This window comes from Alligator mississippiensis, chromosome 8, assembly GCF_030867095.1.
Source record: "Alligator mississippiensis isolate rAllMis1 chromosome 8, rAllMis1, whole genome shotgun sequence".
In the NCBI taxonomy this organism is placed as follows: Eukaryota; Metazoa; Chordata; order Crocodylia; family Alligatoridae; genus Alligator; species Alligator mississippiensis.
Genome location: NC_081831.1, coordinates 63,056,715 through 63,072,514, shown reverse-complemented (window position 1 = coordinate 63,072,514; position 15,800 = coordinate 63,056,715). Strand labels below are relative to the sequence as shown.

Below are 15,800 nucleotides of genomic sequence, written 5' to 3'. Positions count from 1 at the left end.
CACCAGCTGCCTGCACCCCTGCACGGCACAGCCCAGGAGCAGAGGAGTGGAGATGGGTAGAGCATGGTGCAGCCCAGTGTCTGCAGGCAGGTGGCGCTGGCCACTCCTGGGGCTGCTGCAGCCGTGGCAGGGGTAAGTGCTGCTCAGTTCCCTCTGCTTTGCTGCCTTGTGCAGCCTGGGGGGTGGCGCCCCTGCTCTTTCCTTAGTCTCAGCCTCACTCCCTCCCTCCCTCACCTCCATGGGAACCTACCCCTACTTGTTACATTGTGAAGTGGGTTCACTTTATGTACCGTTCTCCGGGAATGCATGTACAGCATAAATCAAGGGAAACCTGTGTAGTGGTCGGGTGTCTGTGTGCTCTCTGTACTGGGCAACTTTCAACTGCTGAAGTCTCAAAGTATAGAGGGGAAAATTGGCGGTTATGGGTTTTTTTTGTTTTGTTTTGTTTTTTAGCTCAGCTAAGAGGTCATCCTTGGAGATGTGCAGTGCCTGGCACTGCACGCTGCTGAATTCTGTGTGGTGAATTTTTCTAACCTACACTGAAATATCTGTTTTAGAGCTTCAATGTAAATACAGATAAAGATGTAGACTGCCCACCAGAACTGTTTTTCCTGTAATGTTTAAATGGATTGATTGATTTAAATGGAAATTCTTTTGCTTCTCATCTAATAGGCTATACCCAGTAATATGTTGTGCTCTTATCTACTAACTGAAAATTCAGAGACACTCCCCTTTATTTCAAACAGTGAAGCCTTAGTTGGTAATTCACTTGCTGCTAATCAACACCCACAAGTTGTGCAAGCCTCCCTCTTTGCAAGAATATCATTTGGCACCACCTTACTAAGATTTGTCATCTCTTTTAAAATGTACTACGTTATACTTGATAGCATGGATGAGATCCTACCGGCCTGTTTTGTCCAACAACAGTAACTTTAGCCAGGACAAATGTGACTCTTTTTATTTTCTCTTCATCAAGCAGATGTCCAAGGACAGTGCTACTGGAGTCCCACAGATCAACATACTTTGGTAGAATAAGCATAAATGCACTAAATAAAATGGTTCCACTTGCATGCCTAACTGCTGCACGTAGGGTTACAGAGTTAAATTTCATACTGTAGTTTAGCGTAGTAGCGAAAATGGGCTTGAAACACTTTGGAAATTTCAGATGTGGGACAGGCCCTGTCGCTTATGCATCTGTACAGCTTTTCTCTTAAAGACTGCTTGGGAGCACGACCCTTTTAAAAGCTGTGGAGCCCTAGTGGGGAGAGAACCAGTCACAGATGGTACAGTTCCATTTCATCCTGATCTTAATGCTTCAACCTACAGCACCTATTAATCAGTTACTTTGAGCTTCCATTGTCTCTAATATTGTAATAAATCACTTGCCCAAGCAGGATGTCTTGAACGATCAGTGGTCATTAGTTTCAAGCTACATTTAAAAATAAGTCAGGTTGATCGCCTCTCTCTCAGCAGTGACTGGTGCCCTAACAGCAATAATGCCATGGGGAAGAGGACTTGCTATACCAAATTTAGCCATTATGGGCACTGACAGATTGCAGGGGGAGGGGGAGAACACGCTTTCCCAGAAGCAGCAGTGTGTTACTGTGACCTGGCTCCTCAATGTCTACATAGATCAGGCACTTTAGTGGGGCTTTTTGGTGCTTTGAATCAGCTTTAGCTAAATCAGCTAATAAATTTAAAAGCTCCAGAGAACACCACTAAAGCCCCATCTGTAGAGACATTGGGAAAGCCAGGTGCAGCTAACGCACTGCCTTTTCTGGGCATCTGCTAGGCTTGGCATGCTGACTTTTTAAAGTAAAGTATTGTTCCCCTGTCTCCTTCCCCCCCCAACGGGTGCAAGCAGCCCATGTGATGAAACTCCTCCAATATCTAAAAATCCTCAAGTCTTCCTCCTGCTTAATGCATTCTACTTCCTTAGGTAGCCAAGAAGCATAGTAGCAGCTACACCTGCCTTTTTAAAGGACAACTGTTCAAGAATGTCAGATAAGACTGCTTCTAGTGGCAAGTTAAGATGGGGAAAGGTGTTTTTTGAGTAGTGATTTTTATCACCTGCTATACTAAGGACCAGTCAGAGCCAAATCCAAGGCACCCAAAGTCTTGGAGAAAGGCCTTCTCCTGAAATAAGGTATTAAAAATGTGATTGGACAAAGCTACACACTAGTGCAGGGGTGGGACCAGAGTTCTTGGGGCCCAGTCTCCTTACACAGATAAACTCCATTTTATGGACTTGATTGATGAGTTTAAAAACTTTGTTAGGTTGCTTGCTTGTCCCCAGTGTTTGGGATGGGCTATTTTGGAATCTAACTCCTCTGGTTAGCAGGCTTCTAGCTTCCAGCCTAAATTTGCTTGTGGTCCACTCATTCTTGTGCCAGCATTGGCTTTGCATTGAAATAATCTCTCCCCCTAACATATTTATAGATTACAATCATACCCCTTAGTTTCACTAGGCTAAATAAATTTAAGCTCTTCTATTCTCCTCTTGTAGAACAGGCTCTCCATTCCCTCTGGGAGAACTTTTTTGCATCTCTGTCAGTTTTAACTAGATTTGAAGTTATACTGTAAACTATCCTAAAGAGAGCAGGCAGATTAATGTGTAAAATCCTGACTTCAAATATATTGACTGCATGGTAACTACAGTTCAGTTGGAATGAATCATGCCAAGTATTTGGAATAGGCTTTCCAGGGTATTTCAGAAAAATGTTTCGACCATGAAATCTGGGACTTGGCTACTAGGGCTGTGCGGAACAGCACCGTTCTGCTTCGACTTCCATTTCGACGGATAGTATTTTGTTTAGAGTTTCGCTTGGTTTCGAAAGCGCTGTTCTGTTTCGTTTCATCGAAGAGGTTTTGCTGTTTCAACATTTTGCCCATAGGCTATAATGGGGAAGCACGAAACTGCCTATAACTGTCAGTTCTTGCTTGATTCAGATGAAACTTGCAGGGATGGTAGCCCCTTCTGAGGGCATGACGCCTGCCAAGTTTCAAGGGGATAAGTGCAGCGGTTTCTGGAAAACTGCATGTCAACACCTTGAGGTGCAAAACTCCTGTCACTTGCCAGCAGCCTCCTGGCATCCAGTGTGCAGATCCAGAGGGCTGCAGGGCTGTGCCAGACTCCTCCCAGGGGTGCGGGACCCCAGCCTGCCTGCCGGATCATGGGAGGCTGCTGCTGCCTCCTGGGACCAGCACTGGACACACAGCGTGCCCAGGGCCGGGAAGATTAGTGCTGCTGCTGGCCCTAGCAGCAACAGCATGCTGTCATCCGGCATGCAGATCTGGGGCCCTGCACCCCCACAAGGGCTGGGGGCTGTGCCAGAATCCTCCTGGGGGGCACGGCCCCCAGATCTGCACCAGATGCTTGTGCTGTTGGCTGGGACTGGCACTGAAGTGAAGTAAGCCCAACTTCGAAACTTAAAATGTTTAGAGTGCTCTTGTTTCATTTTGAAGGCTTTTGTTTCATTTCGATTTTGCTGTTTTGAGCTCAAAACAGCTTTGAAACTAAAATGCCCAGCGAAATTTCACAAAGTGCCTCTTGCTTATGAACAAACTAGACTGCAACTGTTCTGTAACTTGGTGTACTGCTGCTATCTTAGCACAGACTAGCATGCTAGTAACTATGGAACCTAACTGTGTAGAGAAATAGTTCTGAATTTGGCTGAATTCATAAATTAAGGTGGTTCCTTTGACTGTTTCTTTGCTTACTCTTGCTACTTTTGATCTCCTGAATTTCACATGGTTAACTTCTAGTTTAAACTTGAGTTTGAATTATTCTGAGTCAAGCCACTTCCAGCACATTTCTTTTTCCCTGGGAATTGGGTGAAACTGGAAAATTTTTAAGACTTCATCACACTGAGGAACAAATAACTAGTATCAAGTAATACATCATTTGTGGCAGCTGGCAAACCACTGCATATCTGGAGTAGTTCCTTGTTCTCCACATGGGTTACCTTTATTGGCACAGTTCAGCTCCTGAACGCTTGGTTTGGGTGCCTTGACTGGGACCCACCGTTATACACTTCAGATTTGGGAAAATTTCCCCTCTATGTACTACTTTTTAGCCCAAACTGGCAGCTATACAAAACAAATGGGTCATCAAACCACTTGCATTTGAGCTTTTTCACTGACTAGCAAGGGTTGTAAAACTGGCTCAGCTGACAGCCTTTTACTGGCTTCATGTTCAGGCAGGAATATTAGTTTGCTGTGTTCATCTGCAAGGAAAAACCCACCTTTCCATTAAAAAGAAATACCTCTGGCAATTCTGAGAAGAATCATGTTGTAGCATTTGAAGATTTTAGTACTATGTGTCTGAACAGGCAGCTCTTCTCTACAAAGAGACTCCAGTCTTTCAAGTATATAATCGAGTGGATGGAGGCTATAAAACCCTTCTGATTTAGGACTGCAAATTCCTGTTCCTGTCCTCACTTCAGTATATTCCAGAGACCCAGCCTCCATTTTGAAGTCTTTTAAGTTGCAATGATTCTCTCTGACTTCAGCTCTTCCCCTCTCAAAAGTTTTAAGACCTCATTACAGTAACAAAAGACTCCCTGTTGGATAAACTACACTATATTGACTCATTCTGGTAGAAAGGGGCTATTTTCTCTCTGAAGATTGGGAAGTGGCCTGTCAAAATTTGCAAGCTTCCTGCTGCTGAGATGCTTTATCTTAGAAGTGATGAAAGCAGGGTCAGGAGCTTGTTTACACATGGCTTGGATGCATCACTTCCCACACCCTCTCCCCTTCTGCCACCCCCCTTAGTTAATACCATGCTGTTTCCCAGCTTTGGGCCTCGTTGGTTTTTGCTATGCAAATTGCCTTTACTGCCATAATCGGTTAATAACACTACTGTAACTTTTGGCCGTCTTTGGCAATTTTAAGGAAGTCATGTTTCCAGGCATGTTTTGAGTGGACTTTACCTGCCTGAATGGTGCTAGAATATAAGCAAAATTATAGCTAGACAGCTCTGGTTTTCCTGGTTATAGTATCTGGAGCTGTGAATGTCTTCCCTTTTGACAATGAAAGTAGGGGTGCACCAATTGGATATTTTTTGGGCTGATACTGATAGCAGATTCCATATTTTTTTTTTTTTTTTTTTTTTTTTTAAATGGAGGCATATCAGCTGATACCAATCCAATTTCCCACATGCAGCCTGGCAGCTTGAAAAGCAGTGTCCAGCTGCTAAATCTGTTTGCGGTGGGAGGGCAGATCAAGGTTCGTGTGGTAAGGGAGGGAGTGGGGACGGGGATGAGGCTGGGACAGGTGCTGCCTGGGCAGGGCACAGGATGGAGCTGTGGGTTGTCCAGGGGGTGCAGGGATGTTGGGGGACAGGGCACTCCTGCTGCTATGTGCACCCTGGGTGGGTGGTGCCCCTGGATCTGCACATGGCAAGGGTGGGCTGCTGCTGCAGGCTGGGGTAGGCAGCAGTGGTGCTGGGAGGAAGGTTTATGGGGGGCTGCAGCCACCTGAAATTCACCATAGCCTCCCCAACCCCTCCCTCCCAGCACTGCAGCTGCTGCCCGCCCCGAGTACAGCATGGCCCAACCTTCCTCCCCCTCCTGCCAGAAAGAGCCCTTGCAGCCCCAGCCTGCCCCCCTCACCCCATGCAGATCTGGGGGCACATACCCCCCCCCATGCCCTCTTGAGGTGCACACAGTGGCAGGAGCTGCCCCTCCTCCCCTCCCCCTCCCCCCCCCCCCAAGGGCCCCCCAGACAAGCTGTGGCTTTGTCCTGTGTCCTGTCCTGCTCTGGCTGGACAGCTCCTGCCCCAGCCCCACCCTCTCCCTCCATTGTAGGGGCCTTAATCTGCCCCTTCCCTCCCCTTCCATCACAACAGACTTACAAGCTGGACATAACTCTCCAGGCTTCTGGCCTGTGCTTTTCACTGCGTAGGTGCTGTGCTGTGGCTGTGCACATGCATGGCACATTTATTGGCCACATCAGGCAAAAAAAGCCAATTTCTGATGCAGTCAACTTTCTTTATACTAGTGCTGATCTGATATTGTATCCAATAATGTATCAGTGCATCTCTCAATGAAAGCTGTTTGTTTTCAGCTAAGGAATATTAACTTGCATTTTATCAGCTATAATGTGTTTTCACAAATGGGAAGGCAGTTAAGTCTGGATCAGGTCTCTCTGACTTTTTTTTAAGTCTGCCTGTTGTCACAACTGTCATCAATAGTTGGCTTTGTACATAATGTAAGAAAGCTCTCCATCTTATTTTAGACATTGTTATAAACCACTTAAGGCCAACACTTTAACTGATTCCTGCTGGGGCAATTGTACCTTTTTAATGTCGCTATTATCTATCAGTGTTCCAAGATTGGCAATAATAGACTGGTAACATATTCAAAGTGATTTCCCTTGTTGAAGGGAATACCTATAAAGAGAACAATTACAAAGAAAATGTTTTCCTACTGCAAGATGGGCTTATCGGGTGCTTGTTAAATGCCTAGGTATCTAAGGTACTTCCAGAGCTTAAGTATGTCATGGCTGTGGCTTTGGAGCTACGCATACAATTTGTTACACATTGTATAGAGTGCATGAGTTCTTGCCCCATATTGTAACTTTCCGGGCTTACTTATGAAACTATTGGTGGGGGAGGGAAGAGAAACTGTCTTATGGTTGACTCCACTTATTGCAGCTTATGTCACTCCCATGCATTGGACATTATTTAGGGTTTAACTATTTTAAAGTTCGATTAGATGGGTTAAATTTCTCAAAATGCTGTGAAAACAGGAGGGTCTATTGCTTAAATCCCCCATTTAACTGATAGGGTTTAAGAAGGTGTTATATGAGTCATTTGTCTTGTAATGTCCAATTTAGGGTGTTCCTGGGATTCTTATCTCAAGTCCCAGGTGCTAGCCACTTTTGGAAGTAGAGCAGTAGACTAGATAAGCAAATCACTGATCTGACTTGGTATGCCAGGTCTAGTGAACACTTGTAGTAACTATTTTCTTTCCTCTTCAGATCAGTGTGCGAGTTACCACCATGGATGCTGAGCTGGAGTTTGCCATCCAGCCCAACACCACGGGGAAGCAGCTCTTTGATCAGGTAAGGTGATGCACCTGTGGAAGACCTACATTTTGAGGACTCTTCTTGCTTGCTTTCAGCCTTCATAGATGTAGTTGCCCAATATAATTTGGAGGCTCTTAAGAGTGCAACAGCCCTCCAGAGAAACTAGTATGGTATGAGGCAGGGGTTTCCAACCTTTTCATGCTGAGGACTGGCAAGCTGCGGACCGGAAGTAACAGCACACCAGCAGTGACCAGCATACCGTGGGCCAGCAGCCAACTCTTCTTTTTTTTTTTTTTTTTTTTTTTTTTTTTTTTATATATTTGCTTCCAGTCCGCAGTTTTCTGGCCCCTGGTCACTTCTGGTCCAGCAGCCAACCCTTCGTGACCTCGTAGTGGGCTGTGGCCTGGGGGTTGGGAACCCCTGGCATCATGTCCCAGCCAGCACCTGCTTATTTGCATTTCTGTAACTCCTGGAGTATAAGATGTTGTTTCCATCTTCAGAGTACCTTTTGTATCTAAGGCAAATTACATGTTAAAGTGGGAGAAGACAAACATACAAACTGTTTACTTTGACATGATTGGTCAATTTATTGTCAGTGACATAGTAGCTGTTGGTCTCCAGGTGTAGCTTGGAGACTAGAGCAGTGGTTCTCATACAGGTACCATCAGTGGTATGCAGACATCCTATTGGTGGTGCATGTTAACAGATTGATTATAATTGCTTTATAATTACTTTTATATGACAAATTTGCTGGTGGTACTTAAGGTTGTATTATTTCAAATTGGTGGTGCCTAATCTGTCAGTTTGGGAACTGCTGGACTATAGTAATGCCCTTATGGGACAGGAGAAGTAAAGCTGATGTTCCAGAATGGAAACTCCCCTCTATGTAAAGGCAGTTTGTCTGCAGTGAGGAGTGAAAGCTTACCTGACCATTAAATATTATCGCTTTACTGATGTCAAGTGTGATGGGGAGTCCTTGATGCTGCAAGTTGCTTCCCAGGTACAGCTGGCTACATCTTGATGCTCTGGCTTTTCTCCGTACTCATTGGCTGGAGTTGGGAGGAAGTCAGCTCAGCCAAACAGAAGCAGGGAGACATGTGCAGCCCGAACTTGGAGCTGTGAATACAAAGACATTATCAACTGCAGCTGTTTAAAAAAAAAAAAAAAAAAAAAAAACTTCGGCAGACTCCATTACACAACTCGGCTGTAATCCCAGAGGCCCTATCCAGGCTACTGCCCAGCCGCTCAGAGCATCCGTTTAGCTTGTAGAGTGATGCAATCATGTCTCAGACACTGGGGGCTTTGTCAAGCTGCTGCTGAGAGGAAAGGAAGAAATCAGGAGCTGGCCTTGCAGAAGAATCTGAACAATGAATGATTAACTTAAGCTCATTTTCATTTTTAAGCTCTCTTGTCTGCTGATTCCTGGCCTTGCATGATTTATTTCAAGTGGGTGTGGCTCTCAAGAAACCCTAGACATTCTGGGGCCAGCCTTTGCTCTGAGTCTGGACTGTTGAGGGAAAGAAAAGTCCATTACGGTTAATGTATCCATAAAGTGGTCTGTCTCATTTGGGACCAACACTTAATTTTGCACTACATTTTAATTTTTCTTCATTAAATGCTTGAGTGCTTCAGTGCTAGCTGGTGCAATGGCTTTTTTGTAATGCAGTTCTGCAATATGGAAGAATAGGGTGACAATTGCACCTGTACCCTATGTAAGGACTAGTGTTTCAAGATATCTAAGGGGAGTAAACTTCTTTTTCTTCCTCTGTAAATACCCTTTCTAAAGAGTACATAGTTGCTGGCTTGGGCTGCTTCCTTGCTGCTGTATAGCAGTAGCTCCTCATGGTTTTTAGTCTGGTGATTTGTGACTTTCTCAAATAACAATTTAGTTATCCCTATAGAATATGTTTTGGCATATAGGACTAACCAGCACAAATGTACATTTAATAGCAAGCACAGTACATTGTTACTGCAACATGATGGAGTAAGTGTAATGCTAAGATGTTTCAAGGTACATGAATTGAGAGTTTGCAATTCTGCATGAATAATCACTTTTTTTTTTCCCTTACCCTCCCCACCTTGGAACAGCTCAGTTGGACAGTTCATAGGTTCCTTATGCTTATGCCTCAGGGTCTAAACCTAGACATGCTTAACAGGCCTGTGCAAAGCAGCTAGTATTTGCTTTGGAGTCAGATTCAGGGGACAGTGGTCTGATTCAGTGACTCGAATCACTGTCCCAAATTGATTCGGCTGAATCTGCTGCTGAATCTCTGAATCAAACGGGCCCCATTCCCCATCTCCTCTCCCAGCCCTATCAAAAAGAAAAAAGCCCCGCACTCACTAGATGCTGCAGCAGTTGCTGGGACCACTGGGGGCTTGTGGCAGAGCCACCCACGCAGTACAGGGCAGGGGGCAGGAGCTAGTAAGTGCAGGGTTTTTTTGTTTTTGTTTTTTTTGTTTTTTTTTTTTTTTTAAGGATGCTGAAGCTGGGTACAGCAGCCATTGATGGGGCTGGGGGAACAGGCAGGAGATGGGGCCTGGCAGGGGTGTCGTCCCATTCCCCCATGGGCCACTCCTTCTTCCTCCAGTCCTGCCCCCTGTCCTTTACTTACTGGTAGAGTCCAGGTCCAGCTCCCTGCAGCAGCAAGTGGGGACTGCCTGAAACTCTCCAAATCTTTTTATCGAATAGTTTTGGAGGGCTTCAGATCAATTTGGACCTTTTTTTGGACTCCTGATTCGATTTGATTTGTCAATTTGGCCTCCAAATTGGCGCATGAAGCTTTGCACAACCCTAATGCTTAACCATGTAGAACAATGGTTGTCAACCAAGGGTATGCCTACCTCTAGGGATACTTAAATGTCATAAGAGTTATGGGGGGCTTCTGCCACTGCATGCACCTGGTGGAGACCTGGCGGGCCCATGGCCCCCCCCATCTGTGTGGGGCAGAGGCAGCCACTGCTATATGATGGGCTTTGCGCATACCACTGCAGCTGCCCTGGGAGTGGTGCGACGCCATGTGCCTGCCCCTGCTCTTCCCTTCCCCTGCAGACGTACTGGCAGGAAGAGGGGAGGTGCATGTGCACATGCACTCAGCTTTCCCCTCCTCCCCCCTAATAATTCTAATATAAAGGGGTACATGAGCTGAAACTGAGACAGAGGGGGTACACTTGTTGAAAACCCCTGATGTAGAAGAAGGGGCTGTTGAAGTACTACTTACTTCAAGAGCTCTTGTGGCTATGAGTGAACCAGGGAGCTGGGAGTTCCCAATCTGGCCTAGCTTGCAACTCAACTGGTTTTATTTTCCTTTGAGGCAGATTTTGTGTGTTTTGGGTTTTTTTGTCTGCAGAGTGCATGCAGGTGCTAAACATTAGTTTTCAGTGACTTGAGTTTGTCTGGAAGCCTTTGATCATGCTTCCTGTATTAAATATAAATAAACAAAATACTGTCACTACTTAGTAACTACATTCCTTTGTCCTGCTTTTGGGCAGCTGTTGTAGTATCTCCCCATGGCTTATTTCCACTGCATCTGTGTGAAATTAAAATTCTGTTTAAGAAAAGAAATCTTCCAGAGTGAGAGGTGAGGAATTGTGTTCTAGAGCTGCATTATCATGGGCAGCTGCTGCTGCAGGCAAAGCACACTTTGCATGGTTTGCAATGCTTGGGTTACAGGCAGGGTCACTTGTCTTCTCCCTGTTCTCAGTACTTCTGGCTTGCTAAATCATACTGCATGGGGGGGAAACCCAAGTAAATCCTTTTGGCTTTTAGGTGCCCAAGTTTCTTTGGGAATCTCAAGAGTCCAATTCCCCTAACTGCCCTGGTGGTACTGAGTACCCATAAATGTCACGGGAGTAGCCATGCTCAGTGACTCTGAAAGTGAGCTACTTCTTGTGTCTACTTTTTAAAAGCTGCACCAAGCTAGACAGGCCTACTTTGAGATTTGTTGCACGCTCATTATTTTTTTTTTATTTATTTATTTTTTTTAATGGCTTTCTCAGTGCTAGGGCTGGCTTTGCTTTTTCTTCCTCTGACAAAACACAGGAGAATCAGGAAATGTAGAAGGCTTCTTGAAGTATGTCAGTGCAGTAGCAGTGTGCCAATATATCAGATTGGCACAGATATAAAAAAAATAAAATTGGCTGTATTGGAAATCTGCCTTGTAGTCGATTTTAAATGCCCTGTTCATGCACACAGCCACAATTCAGCCCGTAGGCAGCAAGCAGCATAGCCCAGCAGCTTGGAGAGCTGTGTGCAGCTGGTAATCTGTTGTGGTGGGAAGGGGCGGGGGTGGGGGGGCACAGATCAAGGCCCCCGCAGTGAGGGAAGGGAGTGGGGCTGGAAAAAGTACTGCTCCAGCCAAGTTGGGGCAGGGCAGGGACGGAGCTGTGGCTCACCAGGATTGCGGGGGTTGGGGAGGGGGCTTCTGCCACTGTGCACACCCTGGTAGGGTGTGGGGTGGAGGTGCATGTGCCTCTAGATCTGTGGGGGAGAGGTGGGCTGCTTTTGGGGCTGCAGCAGCTGGGCTAGGCTGTGCTCGGGATGGGCAGTGGTGACACTGCCTGGCAAGGGTTTGGGGGGCCCACAGCAAATTTTGGGGTGGCTGCAGCCCCCTAGCACTACTGCCACCTGCCCTGTGTAGTCTGGCCCAGCTCCTGCCAGGAAGAGCCTGGCGCAGCCCCGGTCCCAGCCACGCCCCATCCCAAGGGACACATGCCCTCCCATGGTGTGCAGTGGCGGGAGCTGCCCCACCCTCCCTGTGCCTCTTGGATGAGCCATGGCTCTATCTGCCCTGGATGGGCACTGCCTGCCTCAGCCCACTCCCTCCCTCACCATGGGGGCCTTGATCTGCACACCCCCCTTCTTCCCCCTCCCCTTACATCACACTTACAGCATGGAAAGCTGCTTGCTTATCGGGTATTGCATCAGCATTGGCTGATATGGCTCCTTAAAAATCTGCTTTGGTGCACCCCTACAGTGCAGTTCCCTTTTTTTCTTCAGACTTCCACTTTCAATTAGCCATGTATTCTTAGTACAGCTCTTTCAGGTGCATCTCCTCACGATTTTAAAGCAAAACTGCACTAGATGGTAATGCAGTGTCCCTTGGTGTTGGGGGTGGGAGGGAAGGGAACAAAAACTGAAGGGGGAAAAAGTCTGGCAAGCCTAAAGTTAAATGAGCAACTGAGTGACTTGGTGAGAGGCATTTTAGCTGTGAAGGAATCTTGTGCTCGACTTCTCACTGTCTCCCTGACCAAACTTAAAATGATAGGAATGGTGGGTATGTATGTTTGCATCATGTTTCTGACACAGTGGTGCCCCCTGCTGAGAAGAGCCCATTGCCACCTTAGCCTCAAGCAGGCAGCCTAATCTTGTCCCGCACACAGATCTGGGGGGCACATGCCCCCTGTGCCTCCCTCAGGGGTGCACACAGCAGCAGGAGCTGCCCCCTTCCCCCTGGATGAGCCACTTACCGCTTCATCCTATGCCCTGCCCATGCATCCTCTGCCCTTGTCCCTGCCCCACTCCCTCCCTAACCTTGTGGGGGGTGGAGGGGGCCTCGATCTTCCCCTCCCTGCCACAGGCTTACCAGCTGGATGCTGCTCAAGCTGCCAGGCTGCATGTTGGCAATCGGATTGGTATCAGTTGATATGGCTCCCCTGGTCCCAAGCAAGGCAGTCTGCCTTCACCCTACACAGATCTGGGGGGGCACATGCCCACCCCCCTCTGCCCTGAATGAGCTGCTTTTGGCTCTATCCCATGCCCTGCCCTGGCTGGGCTTCCCCTGCCCTGTTTCCTCCTTCACTGTGGGGGTCTCAATTGCCGCCCCCCCCCCCCAACTTACTAGCTGGACACTGCTTTCCAAGCGGCCGGGCTGCACTCCTGGCTGCCACATGCTGTAGCTGAGCACATACACATGGCATTTATTGGCAACATTACTTGCCACATCAGCCAAAAAAAGCCACTTGCCAATGTCAATCTTTTTTCTTTTTATTGGTGCTGATATGGTATGGGTCAATTGTATTGGTGCACCTCTAGTTAAGTATAGAAGCTCCATCTAAGTGAAGGACTTCAGAAAAGTGGAGACTGAGGGGAGATGTTTTGGGGTAGGAAGACTTGGGGATGAGTGACTTCAAGATGCTCTGGGGAGTGAAGTGAGAAATTTTAGGCATTCATTTTATTTCAGGTCTGAGGCTGTTTGCTGATTCTGGGAAGGCTGAGGGAGTTTTGGAAGCTGCTGCTATGTTGGCGCTAACTTTATTAATCTAATCTGTTTGCTAATGCTGTGCTGGAATTCAGCAACTGCCTTTGGACAATTACAAGAGGAGGAAGTTGATTGCAAAGGAAGTATCTCATTCTGTTCCATCAACAATGGGAAATGTATAAATCCTGCCTCCCAATAAGATGGATTGTTCCAAATTGTTATTTTGACCAAATGTCTGCTGTGGTGTGGAAAAGGTTGAGTTATTCTGTCGGAGGCATTTGCACAATGGGTTTGGGGTGATGAAGTAGAAGGAAAAGACTCTGAATAGTCCAGTATGCTTGTATACAGGTTCACTTGCGTGGTGATTTTATCATTTGGCTCAAAGCAGCACATGGAAGTTTCTGAAGCTCTTCTTAAAGCTGTTGTATCTGGCCACTTGCTTTTAACGTTGGGTTAGGGTTTTGTTGATATGCTTAAGATGGTTTAGAGAACAACTCAATCATTACATGTACCCTCTGGTATTTAGCCCTGACTTGGTAGATGAGGAGCCTTTTAGTTGTTGCTGAGAACATAACCACTCACCATTATTTACATTGCTAAGTGTAATGAGAGCAAAGAGCAGTAGCTGATGTGAAGACAATACCAATTGTGTGCATGGGACAAACTTAACAATGGGAATCTTTAAATTGAGGAATTTTGGCTAGCAATCAATAGTTGACTTCCAACTGATCTGAACTAGTACTTTGGAGGGAGGGGTGAACTGGCTCTGTGCACTAGTGGTTTTGTGTTGGGCTGGTGGGCATGAATATGGCTTCTGCCCTCCTCCTAGGACCAACCCCTTGTAACCAGCCCATTCAGCATGTTGTGCTCAAGTCATCCCTGCCTGCTCTGACTAGTTAATCCCTGTTGGAATCCTTGAAGGCTCATTGGTTGGTTCAAGGCTCTTCCTGTGTAAAGTCCAAAGTGCTGTATGCTTTTTCCCTCTAATCTCCAACCCCTTCTCCCCCTCCACCCTGCTCTGTACTTGAGTTCCTTTTTACACCTGTTCTTCTGCACGTTGTGTAACACCATCTATCTTACATCTTGCTCTGACTTTTGCCTCTTGCTGTTCATGTTCTTGCCTGCATCAGCCATCTCTTTCCCCCTAGAGCTAACTTCCCCTTGTAGTTGGGCACATCTTTCACACGAAAGCCATTTTCCCGTCCTGCTTGTGAGAGAGCTTGTGCTAAATGTAAGGGTGTGTCTTATTGGTCTGAGCACCAAATGCACCAGGAGATCCAGTCCAGAGCTGCTGCACTTCTTTCTGCAGCTGTTAAATTGGGGGGATTAACTGAGTTTAAGATCCAAAAGTTCTTGGTTATGCAGAGGACCAGTGTTCTGGGATTGCTGTCAATTTTCCTTTAGACTAGAATGAGTTGCTTGTCCTGCTTTACCTTCTGTCCTGGGAGCTTTTTTGGTATAGCGGATTAGATGTGTGACCAAGTTGTGGTTTCTGTCTTGGGTGTAATCACTTCCTGACTTCAGCTGTACTAGCTGCCTTAAGCTGCAGCAAGATTACCTAACTGCTGACCCACTTTTTCTCCCTGCTACTGCTTCTGGCAGCCATGTATGTTTTTGGCACTTTGCAGAGAAAATGACTTTGCCTGAAGTCTGTTTGCAAAGGCATATGCTCTGCTCTGCTAGGCCTAATCTTGCCACTCCCTAGATCTGTGCACAGCAGTACCTCAGAAGCATCCTTTAATTTGTTTGGGGGCAACAGGGGAATGGACATCTCATTGGCTTTAAGCTGTTTCTTTCACTAAACCTTGGAAAAACTAGACAACCATACACTTTTTACATGTAGCCAAGTCTCTTTTTTTGAAAGTCAACTGGAATGAGCATACTGTAATGCCTACCTCAGCTTCATTAAGCTGTTTTGAAGGATTGGTTGGTACAGGCACTGCTATGTTATACTTACCAATAGCGGTTTCTACCTAACCAGGGTGGAGGATGGGTGGGTGTCTGCAGAAGTGGTGTCACAGCAGGGACTGTCTGAATGGCTGTCTGAACTGATTAAAAATAACCTTGCCCCCCACTTTCTACCTCTGTCCAGTAGTTAAAAGGTGGCATTTGCAGTGACAAAGCAGCCTATCCGATTCTAAAGGCTATCTTCCCACTTCCATCTGGAGACTAGCCTTCTGCTCCAAGCTTGTTAGTTGGCTGTAGAAATGTTTGGATCCCTTGTGTATCAGTAAATTCTTCAAAATGGCTTCTGCTGTTTCTTTTGTAGCTTTTTAGTGTGGAGCGTGATGCATATGCAAATAAATGCATGCTTAGCTCTACACAGAATTTGCAAAATAGCATCATCCATGTATTTTTTTTATTTTTATTTATTTTTTTAGCAAGGTGCACAGTACAGTTAATCCAGCAAAAACCGAAAAAAAGCAGTTGTATACAGCTACAATACTAAATTCTCCTGGTCTGCTGTGAAGTACCAAAATCATAGCACTGACCACCACTTTTTCTTCCCTTTTGATACCCTTCTATATGGATCAAAGCAAAAAAAAAAAACAAAAACAACTTTTAAATCTAGAT

The 15,800-nt window shown here is 46.1% G+C and overlaps 1 protein-coding gene across 1 annotated transcript in view; it reads left to right on the top strand.

The window, feature by feature from the left end:
* The window catches only part of MSN (moesin), a 74,747-nt gene that overhangs the window by 33,372 nt on the left and 25,575 nt on the right, over nucleotides 1-15,800 (top strand). Inside the window, exon 2 of the mRNA XM_006270114.4 lies at nucleotides 6,982-7,065. Within this exon, the coding sequence (XP_006270176.1) occupies nucleotides 6,982-7,065 (84 nt within the window). The remainder of the gene's footprint in view (nucleotides 1-6,981; nucleotides 7,066-15,800) is intronic.